General features: G+C 35.7%; 1 protein-coding gene across 2 annotated transcripts in view; it reads right to left on the reverse strand.

Annotated features, from left to right (window-relative positions):
• Positions 1-16,896, reverse strand: part of LOC149426374 (netrin receptor UNC5B-like) — a 160,377-nt gene that overhangs the window by 87,155 nt on the left and 56,326 nt on the right. For both annotated transcript variants that reach the window (XM_089650947.1, XM_089650940.1), the window contains exons 2-4: positions 6,764-7,094; positions 4,303-4,742; positions 2,271-2,484 (exon numbers count right to left, since the gene is read on the reverse strand). In XM_089650947.1, the coding sequence (XP_089507073.1) occupies positions 2,271-2,484; positions 4,303-4,742; positions 6,764-6,851 (742 nt within the window). In that variant the 5' untranslated portion in view covers positions 6,852-7,094. The remainder of the gene's footprint in view (positions 1-2,270; positions 2,485-4,302; positions 4,743-6,763; positions 7,095-16,896) is intronic.

Below are 16,896 nucleotides of genomic sequence, written 5' to 3' on the forward strand. Positions count from 1 at the left end.
TTAAAGCATTCAGCGCTCGCGTTGTAAGCCGGCGACTGTTATTATTTCGCTGCACATTCAAATGAATAGGGGAACTGGCTTCGCTAATAGAAAATATCGCAATTTAAACTTGCGACCATAAAAGTGTCAGCAAACTTACATACAGAATAGTCAGCCTATTTTTTACAAGCACAATGGGACTAGAGTTTTCCCACAGACAGAGATCGCTTTGTTGCGAATATTCGCGATGGCGTCGAATCCCGGCAGAGTGGAAAAATTCAGCGATCATGTCCGGCTTCCGGCCGTTGTTTATGCTCCACAGACAACAGGCGTCGGGGGACGCCAAATAATAAATGACCTTCCGCTCACGAGGGAAACGGAAAACAAATCATCTCATGTATCGATGGAATAAAACGCTCCAACGGTCCCAGCAGCCACCACCCGCCAATGGCCTCCTGAGCTACGCGCAAATCTTTACATAAAAGGGAAATGTGAGGCCGTTTCATGTAAGCCATTATGTAACGTGAATTTTTACGACGATAACGCTTAGGGTTTAAGCCTTTTAGAAGGGAATGTTGGAAAAACATAAAGGTTTTTTGAATAATTTGATTTGAGTACAAGGGTGGCATTGGTTTTTTTTTTAAACCATTGCCTGGTTATGAAAGAATAAACAATATTATTTTAGTAGCTACTTAAATTAATTAGTTACCGATTTATTTAAATATTCTACTGGTACAAGCAACGATTAATATATGAATGTATACAAAACATTACATCTTAAAGAAGGGTATACTATGAATTTATTATTTTACTAGCTCGTGAAATAAGGGATGGTCTGAACCAATCGGTTCCAATTTTGAAAATAATAATTGATATAATTTTCTGTTCAAATATTATATTATAGGTAGGTAATTTAACTCTTGTCTGAATTCTTGACATAATCAGTTCCGATTTGGAAAGGGACACTTAAATTAAAAACAAATCCGAATTCATTGAACCAGAATTACATCACAGACAGATACACAACCGAAATTAGTACGTTTGATGATAATAGATTTTCATTCCATCCAACATTTTTATGTACCTTTAAATTTAATAAAGAATGCAATTGCTAGGAGTTTCAATCTTATACTCGTACCGAATACAGCATCTTGGTTGCATTCTCATAAAACTACAAACAGCCTCTATAAAGCAGTGAAATTGCGAGTCTCGCGAAATACGATAGAATAATATTTATTTTGATGTCAGTATTAGGATGGGATGAGATGGAATCGTCGATAAGGGACATAACATTAAACATGAAAGTAGTTCCAGACGATCCACACGGGCGCTAAAAAATGTATCGCAGTTCTACTTTGTCGACAATGCGGAGGAGTAAGATATTAATCTCAGAGACGTGAAGAATGTAGCGAGGGCTCTGGGGCCTGACTGCCAGGCGGGGGCAAGATAAAATTTCGCACAATAAGGGTGGAAAATTTTGCGAAAATAAAGAAATATTACTCACTAGAGCGATAGTGATTCGGGTGATAAAAAGAGAGAAATACTTTACTCGAGATGCAGAGTTACAAATTTATAAATTGTTAAATCATAAAACTAGTTAAGGTTTCATTTTTTTTAAAGAAAGACAAAAATTAGGTACCTGGTTACGAATAACCTGACAATATTTGAAAATCTTCACTACCCCTACATTAAGCGGAAAATGTTGCTTGTATTGTGATAGAGGACTTAGCCAGCCTTGGAATTGAACACACGACGGGTGGGACCCAAACGCGGTGTCTACTCAGTCACCGACCGGTTAATGTTTGCTACATTAACATTTGTAAAATTATGGACGACACGAAAGCACACTCTGATGATTGGTATCTACTGCAAAGTTTCTTCATAAGGTAATATTTTCAAGTTTTAGAGTTCTCAAGCTAAAGAATGTTTCTTTATAACCTGAAAACATAAACTAAAACGTGTTGTTATTAATTATGTGTTGTTTCACAGAATTTGAACAATTCATCAAATTTCAACGTTCATTTTCGGGTACTGTGAAAGTCCTATTCAACTTCTGTTATTATATCATTATAGGCTAGTTGGTTGACATCGCTGAAATAATAACAGAACTTCAAAAAGTCTTTCACAGAACTTAAAAATTTACTTTGAAATTTGAAGAATTGTTCAAATTCTCTGAAACAACCCGTATTAAGTGTCTGTAACGTCACTTAAATTTCGATTGTGACAATGTCAGGATAACTTACACAGGTAGGTACTAAACATGTCTTGTTTAATTTGAAAAATAAACTCACATGCTACTTCCACAAAGGCAGACTGGCTCCTAATTTGTCCTCTTCCTGTCCAGGCGATGCAGTCACAGCGGAAGTTCTCTTTGCCGAAGTACTCCTCGACCTGGTTCCTGGTGACGTCACACTCAGCCTCGACTATTCTGACACCGGACTGAGGATCCACGAACTCCAACTGCCTGGAGCCGGGCCAGCGGACCCCGTTGCATTTGAAGAACACCTGGAATGGGTACGTGACTGAAAATACTTTCCTTTTATAAAATATGATGCAATTATTGCATCACAAGTCCTAATAAACAAAAGATGTAAATTTGTACAAAAAAATTAATTAATTATTTTATAAAATGTAATGGAATTATTGCATCGCAAGTCCTAATAAACAAAGGATGTACATTTAAAAAAATTTAAATTGCTTCAAACAGCAATATTATCCTTTAAAAGTACGGTAAAATATCATCTCTTGTAGTTGGTCCTTGTCTTAAAAAAATTTAAATATTGAAGACAATATTAGTGATTTTTAAACGAAAATCTGAAACAGAAAAATCAGAAAAGGAAACGGTCACATCTGGGACGCGAACCCAGGACCCCGGAAAGACAAGGGTCCTGGATTCGTGTCCCAGATGTGACCGTTTCCTTTTCTGATTTTTCTGTTTCAGATTTTCGTTTAAAAATCACTAATATTGTCTTCAATATTTAAATATTACAATTTGAGGTTTTACTCAATAAAAGTTATTCCGAAAAATAATAACTTAAAAAAATTCTCTGTGAGTTGCCAACGTAAGGTTCTCTGTCAATTAGAGTTCATAATATAATGACAGTGTTTACTAGCTTCATGAGCCCTCTGTACACTTAATTATTTACTTCAAATGTCTGAGAAACCATCCAATTAGTGCGATCTAAACTTGTTAATTACTGAGCGGGTCTTAACCTCCGGAGATAATCAGAGACGAGAGCTTTCCCATAGAGATGGCTGCAAAATACACAAGATCAAGTTCCACGACACTTATCCTCGAAGAAAACACCCGCTAGACTTACTTTTTCACAGAATTCGTATGGCTCGCAAATCGCAAATTAATTTCCATTGGAAAATAATTGCGAATAAACTTTAACACACGACCCAAATGGTGGGTGTTCTACCAAAAAACTCTACACCACGTGGGTAGTTACTCCATAGTACACACTACATACATAAAGTAATACCTGTAATTTTTCAAGATTAAAAGAGTTGATACCAGGTTCCATGTTATCTAATGAATCTCATTAATTTACGGTATGTTGAACTCTAACTTTCAAAGTAATAAATTTATCCGTAAAAAAGTTTGTTTCTATCGTGTCAACCGTATTGTGGAATTAGGGACTGGCTTGTGGATAAGGCCACAACATCTACTCATCCAAAGTGTTACTTTGCTGATACAATCCAAACAAGTCGCTGAAGTTTCAAATAACCCGTCAGATTAAATATATACAGTGTGTCAACTATGAACTGAATTCAGGCCGAGCTTGAATTAATGTTTCATCCGATCCTATCTCGGCATTCCGCAAGGAACATTTACGGCCCTGCGAATCATTTATTACAAGATCTTATCGGCCAGTTCAAGAGACCGTCAACAGGCTGAATGAAGTTGTTTTGGATTCCTGGCTTACGTACATTAACATTTCAGGGGACCATCTATTAATCCACCCTAATGCGAATTTTGAGTGTATTCACGGCCTTCGTATGAATAGAACCTGTTTTAGCAATTCGATGAAAATCAAACTCGTAAATGTGATTGATATTGAAACTTTCTTACCATAGATACTCTGAAAATAAATAGTGGAGGGCTTATTCCAATCTCCCTTTAGTAATTACTACATTCAGATATATTTTGCATGTAAACAAACACTTTCCTCATTCATAAATTTACAAAAACAATGCAATTAAACCTACACTAAATAAAACAACAACTTTGTTATAAACTACTGTGGTTTAAAACAAATTTATTTCATTTAGTCTGATTGTGGCAAGCCACAATGTAACTGTGTTTTACGAGAATTGTACCTGTAAAGCATGGGCAGCTCGGCACTGCAAAGTTGCCGGTTTACTCTTGATGACGTATGAGTGTTGTGGCTCGGTAAGAAATATTGGGAGATTATCTGCATTTGGCTGCAACAGGTGATCGGTGTCAACTGAACTCAAAAGATCATGATTATCTACGTCATCTGTGTCTATATCGTGATGGTCCAAATCTCGCCCCTTGGAATTCTTCATATCGTATGTGTCATACTCAGAGTCTTCCTCGCTCTCAATGACGGGAATCTTATGTTTCGGATTATACGGATCATATGGCTCAGGATTTAGAGTGTCGAGACTGTCTACGTGTTTTGAATCACTGTCAGATTGTTGTGTTGTCGTTGCGTTTGCCTTTATTTTTGTATCATGTTCTTTCGCCTCTTTTTTATCTTCGTCCATCGAAGGGAAATGATGCGGAAGAAGATCTCCTGAAAGAAAAAAATACAGTTAAACATCATAGGTCAAACAAAAAAATTAATATTGGTATACAAAACAGGTTCTGCCGCATTTGGTAGTCATTTTAACATTTAAATAGATTAAAGTTTCAACGTGACAGCTAAGAAAGCAGGAAGTTCACGTATATAAACATACGAAACAAACGAATACCAGTTATGCCATCAAATTGTTAAACCAAAAGTGATAATTTAAATCTGTTTATGGCGTTTAAATACTGTCGGCACCATCGCGTCACAGGCCAGCACTGCCAGCGGTGTTGTTTCATTTGAATTCAATACAGGTTATGGGTTGTGACCGGCCAGGATATTAAAGCGTTCACACTATGACGTAGCGCCCCGCATCCGGCTCATAGACCTCCCTTCCTCATTCTCCCACAAATCGTATTTGCCCTTTAAGGCGGTCCTGCACGTGACCAACAACTCTGTAAGCCGGGAAATAAACCAAACAACCCGATTGCAAACTTTTTGAGCTTTTACTTTTTAAAACTTTCACTACAAAAATCTTTTCTATCCTTTGCAAACTTCTGCCGTAAGGCTATTCCTTCGCGCGGGGCTTGCCAGGATTCAGATTATGATAAGTCACGTAGAGGAGTCAAGCAGAGTGCATTTTCCGATACGGAAAGAGGCACATTTGTAGGAAACATCTTAAATTCAGCTCCGCATTCCGGTGAAGGCTGTTTGCGGACGTGTAGCATTATTCCGTATAAGAAACACGCCGAAAGCTAGAATCTATTCACAATAACGTTGCGCGTAACCTACTTTCGATGTGAACTAATGTACTTAATTCACGCATTTGACTTGATACTCGATAACAACGGTTACATCCCTGTTTTAGTGGAAGGCACTTTTATGTTAACCACTCTCCAATTATCACAAAAACCATATACGGCTAGAAGCGATAAAGTGCAATTACTCGACTCCCTTGAAGGCTGCTAAATAATTGCTATTCTTGTGCTACACAGGAAGCTCGGTAATACAACGAAGTGGAGTGGTAAAGCCGAGCATTTAGAGCGAAATGAACTTTATTGATGCCCGTATAAATCATTCAGTCGTCGGGCAAGAACCTAAGGCGGCCTTAGCTACGGTTATACAAATTCTATTAATACCTTACTGTTCGCTGTTCCCTGTTCAGTGTCATCATTAATCCAGGCATTCTCCAGTCAGCTTGGCTAATTTCAAACAGCCATATCAAGAACGACTGATGTTAATTGGTCCGTTCTGCTACATATAATTTCAATGTGTTTTTTCTTAGAAAAAATGCGGTAATGATTTCCATCCCGCGCTTGTCTAAATTGCGTATAAACTCTTAATTTAATTTTAGATTAGCGTATATTTAGGAATCTTCAGATTTATTTAGCGTTATTAGATATTTCGGCAGATTTGAAAATTTTATCCCTCTTCCACAAAAACATCGGAAAGACATAGAAAGTAATATTCAGTAATCTGTAGATGTTCTTCCGAGAAAGGTTCCCCATCACAGAGGAGTGTGGAGTGCGGACTGCGGAGTGCGGACTGCGGACTGCGGACTGAGGCAGGCATAATCTGGCATAAACTACGAACATATGGTATGGAATGGATAAAGTTTACCATAATGCGTGACTGCCCATTCGCTTCGGCTAAAGCGGAATTCATTAACTTTATTTCCATAAGAATTGTGATGATGGACGCGTTTCTTCACAGACTTGGTCACCGCAAACATTCGGAGAACAAATTAAGTATTTTTAAACATTAAAATTGTGAAGAATTTTTAACACCTTCTCACGAGCTTTTAGCTAATGGCATGTTAACATTTGCTGTTATATTGTAGAATCGTGATTCTACTTTCTACACAATATGTTAATTTTAGTCATAATTAGATAGGTACCTACAAGTATATATACATAATATAATATGGTTATTCTTTCATGAAAAGTAAATCACGAGTCAAATGTTAAATTTAATAAATTGAAAACAGAAATTTTGTAGGTTAAAGCTTTTAAATTAAATGTATCTACCTTCATAGTCTTCCGTTGTTGGCAACTGGTGGCTCGTGGTGACACAGAGCAGTATTATAAATAAACAAATATATTGAATATTCAACATAATTAACACAAAACTCACAAAAAATAAATAAGGAATTAACCAAATTCTTCCAAACGCCTCATTTGGCGGTTAATTTCACAACTGCCGATCGCTAACGAATGCACTTCCACTATTAACACCCTTGCACATTATATAAAAACTAACTTTGCTATTGTGTTAATGACTTAAACCATTGCAATGATATTAAAACATGAGTTTCCGCTACCACTTTCGATGTCCATCTTTTGTTTCTGACTGCAATATCTGAAAAAAAAAATTATTACATTAAGAAATATAATCAAGAGTAAGTTGCATTATCAGTCATGTTATTGTGCTTATATTTAGGCCCTACAAATCAACCCCGAGAAAACTATATTTACAAAATTTCAAACAAATATAACTTAATAATAATTTTAAAAATAGTTCACACGGTAATAGAATCCGAAGCCAATCGAAAAACTTTCTACTAAAATTACCTACGTACAAAATTGGTTAGTAAAATGTATTCAGAATTTAGAATTGCCGGAGTTATATAGATCCTTTCATATTACGATACTATAATATAAGTTACCTACTACTACTGTGCATAAAGCAGTATGTGGGTAGATACTGCATCAAATTTACTTCCGATGCAAGCAATATGGTATCCCAGCTTAGAACTTCTTCCCGGGGATAAATGTGTAAAGATATAATGCAGCTTGCGGGAGTCGGTAGTGTAGTCAGTAGTTGGATGTTGGATCCAATAATCTACTTCTACAAGATGCACCGGGCTCCTTCAGATGAAGTCAATTTGCTTCGATTTGCAACCGCCAAATGCTAATTTAAATACCTACTCGGAACGAGCCTTTGAGGCAAAAGCTCACTGGAATCGAGTATACACATTAACAGCGCAGCCGACAGATCTCGTTTCATTTATTTACTTCGATGGAATAAGCACGGAAAGTAATTACTTTCGAATTGGAAAATATTTGTTTTAAAAAAAAAGATTTTTGATTTTAAATGAGTAAATAAAATCTCGTTAAAATTTCATGTTGTTGATGGAGGAGCTTCAACGATAATCAATATTTTCTCTTCTGATTTTATGACAGAAAGGGACGCTTAGATGGTTTGGGAATGTAGAGCGAATGCGCGAAGAAAGGTGTGTAAGGAGAATATATGATGCAAATGCGAATGGTAGCAGAAGTCGGGGACGCCCGAGGAAGACATGACACGATCAAGTTAATCAGATACTCGAGTCAGGATAATTGAAGAATATGTATGATTGTGAATGAGGCCAGAAGTGTGTGCCAATACCGAGTTGTTTGGCGGCCCGACCTCTCTGCCTACCCCTACGGGGAAACACGTGGCGTAATGATTAGTTAGTTAGTTATGATGTTGTGTTTAATTTCGAGACCTCCCAAATATTTTGTTATAACTCCATGATAATTCAATTTTGCATTAATTAAGCCCCACATTATGTTTGTAATATCGGGTGACCATCATTTAGACATTCGAAGGCCCGAACGGTTGAGAACTATAATCACGATGTAAAAAAGATATGATTTTACTTTATTTTATAAATTGCTACTTTAGGAACTCGTTCAATATACATAAATAAAACCTAAATCGATACTTCTGATCATAATTAAGACTTGAAAGAAATAGACTCGAGATGAAAAAAGCTTATTTAGGTATCTTTATTTGAAGATTGGCATTAACAAGTTACGTTTTTCTATTATCATGCCAGTGTGATATTATTATTTTACAATACCATCCGAGCAGTCGTGACCAATCTTAAAACGGTTAATATTGAGCTGAAAATATTTCGCATTAAACAAAATCTTGATATCACTTTTCTAAACCGGCACTAAATTCTTTGTATAATGGACCACGACTAGCAGATACCTATTAGACAAAGAGAAGCCATTCAAAATATTGGAAGATTTGAAACACAGCTTTTTTTTCTACGAGATACCTTCCGATTATTGTTTATTGTGTATTTATACCAGTACTTACCTATATTGCTTACCGCTCCAAGCGTCGTATAAGTAGGCCAAAAGTAATGTCATAATGTGACTGTGCCATAATTAATGGCGTCAAATATTTAGATATGTTATAGATAGATAAAGAATTAGTTGACAACAAGCAGCCTGAATTTCTTCGTCGCCCTGCACCATGTGACATTTTGCTGAGCGTCTCGTGAAAAACTTCAAATAAAGTTTCCGTAAATACAGAATCCTTTTTTTTCATTTCTAACAAAGTGGCAGCCAATCCACATTATGACATTACTTTTGCCCCATCGTGTATAATGTTTCGTCAGTATTCATAATTTCTCTTGTGGCTGTAAAAACGTTGATATTCTCTAGACAACCGTTGTGCAATATTCTCCTGACAGGGCTTGCTGCTCGCTACTCCGTAACTTGCATATCCTGGGGAATGGTATCGCTTACAAGCTAGTAACTCCTCGGTAGTGCCTTCAGAGAAATAGAGTAAAGAGGTATGAGGTAAGTGCGACCGACTTACTAAGTTATGCACTTCTATAAGTTATCCGGTTCTCTGGGCGATTCCCGTCTGTTAGATTTCTTTAACCGTGAACGTATGGTAATTGATGAGATTTTGAACAGTATCGTGTTGCACCGTATAATTCATCACTTTAACTAACATATAATGTTCGAACAGGAGGTAAAATGATTTAATTCTTTATTTCAACCTTTAACATGAAAATATTCAGAGTTCGTGCACATCTGTAATCTTAGTTCAATACAATATTACTATAACTAAATTCTGGTAATTTTATGATATGGAGATTTACGCGTTGAAATTTTCTATACTCTTTTGAAGTACATCTATGAACATTATAATTTATGTACCAATTTTCGATTAAACCAATGAAAACCAAAAACGAATTATTTTTCGATTCGCGAGGACAATTGAAAGTTTCTATATGTTCTTTTGAGAAAGACCGAAGACCATAATTAATATTTAAGTGGAATGACAATTACCCGGTTATATTTTAGCTGAACAGCTTTTCACTCACAAAGGCAATATTTTTATTTCCATTCTGCATTTAAACGTTAATTTAACCAAACTGTTGAGAAGAACGATTAGAATAAAGATAAATAGTCAGTTAGCATCAAAGGAGCCAAGAGAGAGTTGCTGGAAGTTGGAGGGTTAGGGTAGTAAGACGCTGCGCTAGACCAGTGGTAATCTCACGGCTTGATTCAGAGGCAGCCGATATCTAAACCAATAACGGATTGCCCCCGGCGGCAATCACGGGAATAATAATTATGGTACCCCGAGCAACCCGATACCATCGAACGGTTGCCAGAGCTGCCTCTACCTCCGACTACCTTTGCCTCTACCTTTGGCTACCTTTGCTTCAGCTTCGCCTCTAGCTCTGCTTCTCCCTTTGCATCCATCTTTTGGTCCCGAAGTTTGTGGTTAGGTTTCTGGTTGGGGAACGGTAAAAGGTCTAATCAACTGGCATAAAATCAATCGCATTATGGAATAAAGATGATATGCCATAACAATGAGTTGTTCTTCAGAGTAATTGCTATATTCATTGTCAGAAAATATCCAGAAAATATGATAGCTTCTACCACATTTAAATGATTTTCAACGGTGTGGTTGAATGGTGAGAATGCTGAGATGATCATTGTCCGTCGCTGAGTTAATACCTATTACTATTTGTGGTAATGAAACCTCAAGGAACAAGCACGTTCTAGCGGCATAAAAAAACGTACAAGCCAACAACAATACCAACAATTTAACGTCAATTCGGCTCATAGCGGTTTTGCTATAAATTGTAAATAAAAATAGTATTTTTGATAAAAAAAATTGCAATATTTTACTTGGAATATTCTTGCCGAAACGAAAACGCAATCGTTTGTAAAATAAATACAAGATTGTTCTGTAATTGAGGGCAGTTAATCAATTTAAAACATAATGGTATTTCTCATTTCACTTCGAGTTAGGATGTTCTAACACATAGAATATAAATAAGTTACGGTGTATTAATAGTAATTTCATTTCATACTTCGGCGCTTCAAGTCTGAGTGATATGATTTCCAATGACCTTACAAAAATTAGCTGTCCTAACGTACGTAATAAATAACAAGTCAGAATCCTAATTGATCGTAATTCAAAAGCCAGTATATTATTTAATACAAAATGACTTAGTGTCACTGATAGCTATGGTGTCACTATTGATATCCTGTTTCAAAACACATTGACACACAATTAATATCTAACAGTTTATTTGATATATTGTATACGTTTCGTTGTCAGCATGGTCATAAATATGAGTGCAGGAAACAAGATATTTCGCCACAAGGGAAGTTTTGTTAATAATAATCATAATTCAGGCCGTAAATACGAAAGCCGTCACTTGACATAGAGGTTGACCGCTGGCTGACAGTAGCCTTATACAAAAGCTCGCTACGGTGGGTATATTTTTAATAAACTTGCACATTAATAATATTACTTATTAAGGCAATCATAATTTAAATGGTAGCAATTTTATATTTGTATTCATAAATCCATAGTGTAATCTTCTCAGAGTGAAGATACCCAGATACAGACACAACTAACCATATGTGGTATATTTGACCGGTCGGTGGCCGAGTTGACATCGCGCTTGGGTCCCACTCGGGCGTAGTGTGTTCAATTCCTCGGCTGGCTAAGTCCTCCATCACAACACAAGCAACATCTTCAGCTTACTGTGGTGGTAGTAGGAGATTTTCAAATATTGTCAGGTTATTCGTAACCCGGGAATATTTGTCTTTCTTTAAAAAAAAAAATAAAAAAATTCGGAAACTTTTATACAGCCGGGGAGCGAGATACGTTTCAAATCTATCCTTTCTCTTTCAAAATTCATCACTCTCCACTCCATCCCATTGCGACCATGTATTAATAATATTCAGGATGCCATCAACCCCTTGGCAGGTAGAGGTAAATCGACAACAACAAAATCTCACATTTGAAATACTTCATTAATATGGCGGTATTTTAAAATTCTATGAAACGTTAAAAAAAATAAGACAAACACTACGCAAATATAGGTAATAATCATAACTTTAGCCTGACCAGTTTTCGCCACAATTTACCGCGGGCGTGGGCTGTTACATTTATATTTTCAATGTGCCCATTATGAAAATTACTTAATACATACCATCAAATAAAGCCTCACTGATAAATGCAATCTTTTAAAGCGATGCAATTTTCTCTTATCTGTTTTTCTAAGGAATCTGACCGTTGAGTACGCACCGTTAGTATCGTAGGCCAACGCCATCGAATTGAATTTTCGAAATCCAATCATTTTCGTATCTCGTTAAACATCGAAGTTACACATATTTTTTAAATAAATAAAACGCCATTTCGAAAAGTGGATCAAGTTTCAAAAGTTTAGGCAAAAGATAAATTGATTTAGTGTTATTATGAAAATTATATAATTCCATGTATTTTCGTATAGATACCGTAAGCTAACGTCAGCTTCATCGAATGTCATTGTTCAAAACACGTAGGTGTTTTAAATGTCAAAATGACGGCTGACAACTGACAGTTTGCTTGTGGCAAAAATTCGTTCAGCGCCAGCTCCACGCCAAAAAGTTTCGACGCCGAACAATGTACTCCCTCGTGAATAGGGCTATATCGGTTACGGTTGATATGACTATCTACCTTACTCTGTTTGTAGTGCATATATATCAATAAATTAAACGGCAATCAGCACATTTACAACTACTTCTGCTGCCCGTACATTTTGCATTATAATAGTAGTTAATAGACACGGTCCGCTAGAGACGAGATTTGTATGTATCTGTTCCGCTTACTTCGATATTATTTTCAATATGTACTATTAGTCATAATGTATCTACATAAGATGTTATTTCAATTACCCTGATAGTGAACGGCCAATCTCATGTACATGTTCACATAAATCTAATGTCTATTACATAATAAATCAAATTACTTTAATCCAAATAGCATAATAACAAAGCGTTACTTGACGATTTGACGATGCTTTTAAGTAAGCCATTATTATTTCGAGTGCAGAACAGAGCAGATGTCCAATTAAAAGTAAAACATTCCGATGCCACTTCAAAGCTTTTATTCTAAATCATCCTGATAGCACTATGTTTTTGCACTCGACACTTGCAAGACTTTTAATGGTACTTAAACTTCAAATTGCTGGCTTTGAAATTGCAGTAAAAACTATTCCGACCGGATATTGACGTCGGAAGCATTTCTTTATCTCAAACGATTTATTTGGGTACGAGGAAAAGACGCTCCATACTTAAAGCAAAAAACAAGGTGCAATTATAAAGGCGAGCTAATGAGAAGGAGGAACTTTCGGAAGTTATTTATTGCAAACGCCCTGTTCTGTTCGGGCCCACCTACACCGTGTGTGGATTTCGGATGGATCCTAAAATTAACATTCCAAAATAAAAACTGTCTAATTGTACATGCACAATATTTTACGTATGTACATATAATTTATGTTCTTGTAAAGAACATAAATTATAACTAAAACTTTCATATTTGTTAACGTAATATTTAGGGTTGGGTGAATTTGATCCTTGAACATTATCTTTGAAGCAATTTTAATTGCCTTTGTAGTAAGAAGACAGTTGGTCTAATAGGTTATGCAAAATTATTGCAATGAAGTGAATGATTTCTTACACATATCTGCTAATAACGTGGGTTTCATTCCAACCCTTCTATAATGATAAAAATTAATCTCAGTTATGATGAAATCAATTCTCGGTCGCCGCCAGCCGATATACAGAGTTCAGGATCATAAACAATGCATGTGGATGTAAGAATCAATACACGAATACGGCCCGTGCTTCATGCCATGCTACCCGAGGTGGGTAAAGAGTAAGGAGTGCACAAGAGGCCATGCATCATTCGCCTTTTTCAAAGTAAACCGGGCCGCGGGGGGCAGGACTCGATGGGAACAAATAACACAACTATACCATCAAAATTTACTAAACTGGAGAACTTAACAATAAAGAAGTGAAATGAAATGAATCAGCTATCGACTCGATTCTGACGAATCACGCTATAATGACGGGGTTATTAAAACCAATCATTTTTGGTTGTGACAAATACATACAGGTTGTATTTTTAAGGGAATACGAATTAGGTAATTAATAAAATTTTGGATTGAGTGAAAATTTAACCCTGGTTGTGTCAGACCGATTTTGTGTGGTTTCTGCCCTTGAAAAGAATAATTGAGTAATGAAATCGTACCTTCTTTAATTCATGATTATGATATTGTACAAAATCTTATTTCGTTGTATAGGTGCCTATCCACCTACGTTATTCAAGTCAACTGATGAATATTTCATTTGAGTATTTTTTAACACAACATGCCATAGTAAAAGATCAAAGATTAGGGTGTATGTTTCAATGTTTCGTGATGTGTATTTATTTGTATACATATTATATCAATCGTATATGTGTGTTTAGAATTCTTTTTTATTACCATAAATTCATGCATAATGCCGCTTCAAAATATCCCCTATGCCAAGGCATATGAGGCAATAAAATATTCAAACAGGCCCAGACGATCCCATGCATCGAACTATTAAACAAAAGATTGTACTTCTTTTTGCCTTTTTGGAAGAATTTCAATGAGGAGGGATACTTTCGTCTTATTTTCCGAGTTGAGATATAAATTAGTTATTCAAATTAGACGGCAAGAACGGAGAAGACGAAATGAACCAATATTATCTCATACTAATTGGAAACGTCTAAACAAAAGTTGACTTCTCCTTGTAGCAAAAGGATTGAAAGATGTTTCTGACTATTGGAATTTCTGTTTTTTTAAAGATCAAACATCGGATTGAAAATTTCAATCCTGCTAAACACTATTTTATTAAATTTATGTTCTCTTATTAGGTATAAATACAGAGCGTGTAGAGTAGTATCAGTAAACCTACCCATTTCACTTTATTTTCCATGGTTCGATTTCCGCTGTAACATTGTAACGCACAAATATTACTTTGATGGACCTTACGAAAAATTTTAATTGCTGCGGTAAGAATTACTTAAACATATCACATAATTAATATTGCCGTTAAAAAAAAAAAAAAATTTAAAAAAAATATAAAATTTTAAAAAAAATAAAATTAAAAAATTACGAAATAAAATAATATTCTCCTTGTTAACGTTTACATGAATTCATTTTTATGTTTTTTCATATATTTATGTGTATGTGTATTGTTTATAGATGTGGGTAACTGTAGTTCCAATTATTACCTAGCCAGTGAGATTACATAATTTCCAACATTCAACAAAACCTTTTCGTTGTGATAGTACGCTAAATGCGTATCTTAAATAACGTTGTATACTTTCTAGAATACAAATATTGTACATAATCATCAATCCTTGAATAATTTAAAGCGGCATTAATTTGCTAAAGAATTTGTTTTCAACTTGAGACGCCTCGTTTAATTTGTGTACCGTTATAAAGTGTACAAATATTTATTGAGACATCTTCACATCTCTGCACAAACAGACCATCTTACAAGATAATACCTTCTGGCGACGAGATGCGAGACAAGACACGTCCCAAAAAGCACCGCCGCGCGCACAAGAACTTTATCTCACAAGTGGTAACAAGTGAATGCAGCAATTAATTGAAGTGTAAAATTGTCTTAGCACGGTACTGCCCCCCTTGCAGATAATATCGCAGCATCAGAGTAGGTACATCTCAGTAGGTCCTGTAAAACATCTACATACCATCCAGTGTGCTCTGAAGAGACTGAAATATCGTATTTAAACAGAAAGAGAATTGTGGTTCAGTCGGTGCGATAAATCACCCGCAGTGGTAGTACCTACCTACTTACGAGTGGATACTGAATACTGACGCGCCGCGATTATGATTTACAACTTTTCTGCGAAAACGCGTTATTACTCTTGGCTGCGAGTCACGCTTTTTTTTAAATTAAGCAATTTTAACAACTAACTTTTAAGTAGAATTTTCAAAGCGGCCAGAGATCAATACGGCGAGTTATGTTCGGAGTTTTGAGTTAATTGCCAAACACACTGCGAGAAACGTGAAGGAACAGTAAACTTATCAAATATGGATGTGCATTTATTGATTTTCCTTCGTGTTTGAAATCTCAACAAATTTCTATGAATTTTCGACCATAGTCGCTGCAAGCGTTTTATTGTTTGATGAAATTTATAGACGAATTCATCCGAGCCGATTTGAATTTAACCCGCATTTATAGTTTATTTTACGGTATATTTATTTTGTATTACACATAAAACCCACCAACAGGTTTATTTTTTTACTTCTTTAATGTTATACTATTCCTGTTAAATCCCCGTGTATAAGCACTACGTAGCTATAAAAGCTTCTGATAATACTTTCATAGTTATTTTAAGTTTTCTACTACCTTATGGGATGACTCGTGACAGCAGTGACTGCCGAAACTGGTTGGCAATGTTGGCATACTCATAAAAAAATATTTAAACAAAATCGTTTAAAATGACGTACATTGATTTTGTCGAAAAAGCTTAGTGGTCAGAGCACTTCCCCGCAAGAAAGAAATCCTGGGTTTAAATCCTTCACATTTTTCGTGTGAGATTTGTAAACATTATATTTAATATATAGATGTACGAGTATAGGCATCAAAAATCATAAAATTACTTAATAGTCCCGATTAAAAACTTGTTAACGCACACATACTATATGTATACAGTGATGTACATAGGAAACTAATGTTTAGTATACAGTTCTACTGAAATGATCGTGCAAGTTCTTACGTGTAACCAAATAAAAATCATTGTCAAATATCCACATTTGGAACCGTAAACTTCATGTTTGTGAAGTCGTATACTTTTAATGGAATATCAAAGAAGTGAGAAGCGTAGATCTGTGGCGGCTTTATGGCGGATGTCTCAACAAGTCTACGAACACAGTTTTATGTGCAATTCGATGTAAATATTTGCCCACATGTAATAAGTTTATGTCCCATAGCAAAACATCCACAAAGATACAATGTGTCCACATCGTATGATGACAAACATCACCAAGCCACTGAGACACTAATGTGCGCACTATTAACTTCTAGTT

This window comes from Hesperophylax consimilis, chromosome 1 (genome assembly GCF_061612785.1).
Source record: "Hesperophylax consimilis isolate HC1 chromosome 1, BYU_Hcon_1.0, whole genome shotgun sequence".
NCBI classification, from domain to species: Eukaryota; Metazoa; Arthropoda; class Insecta; order Trichoptera; family Limnephilidae; genus Hesperophylax; species Hesperophylax consimilis.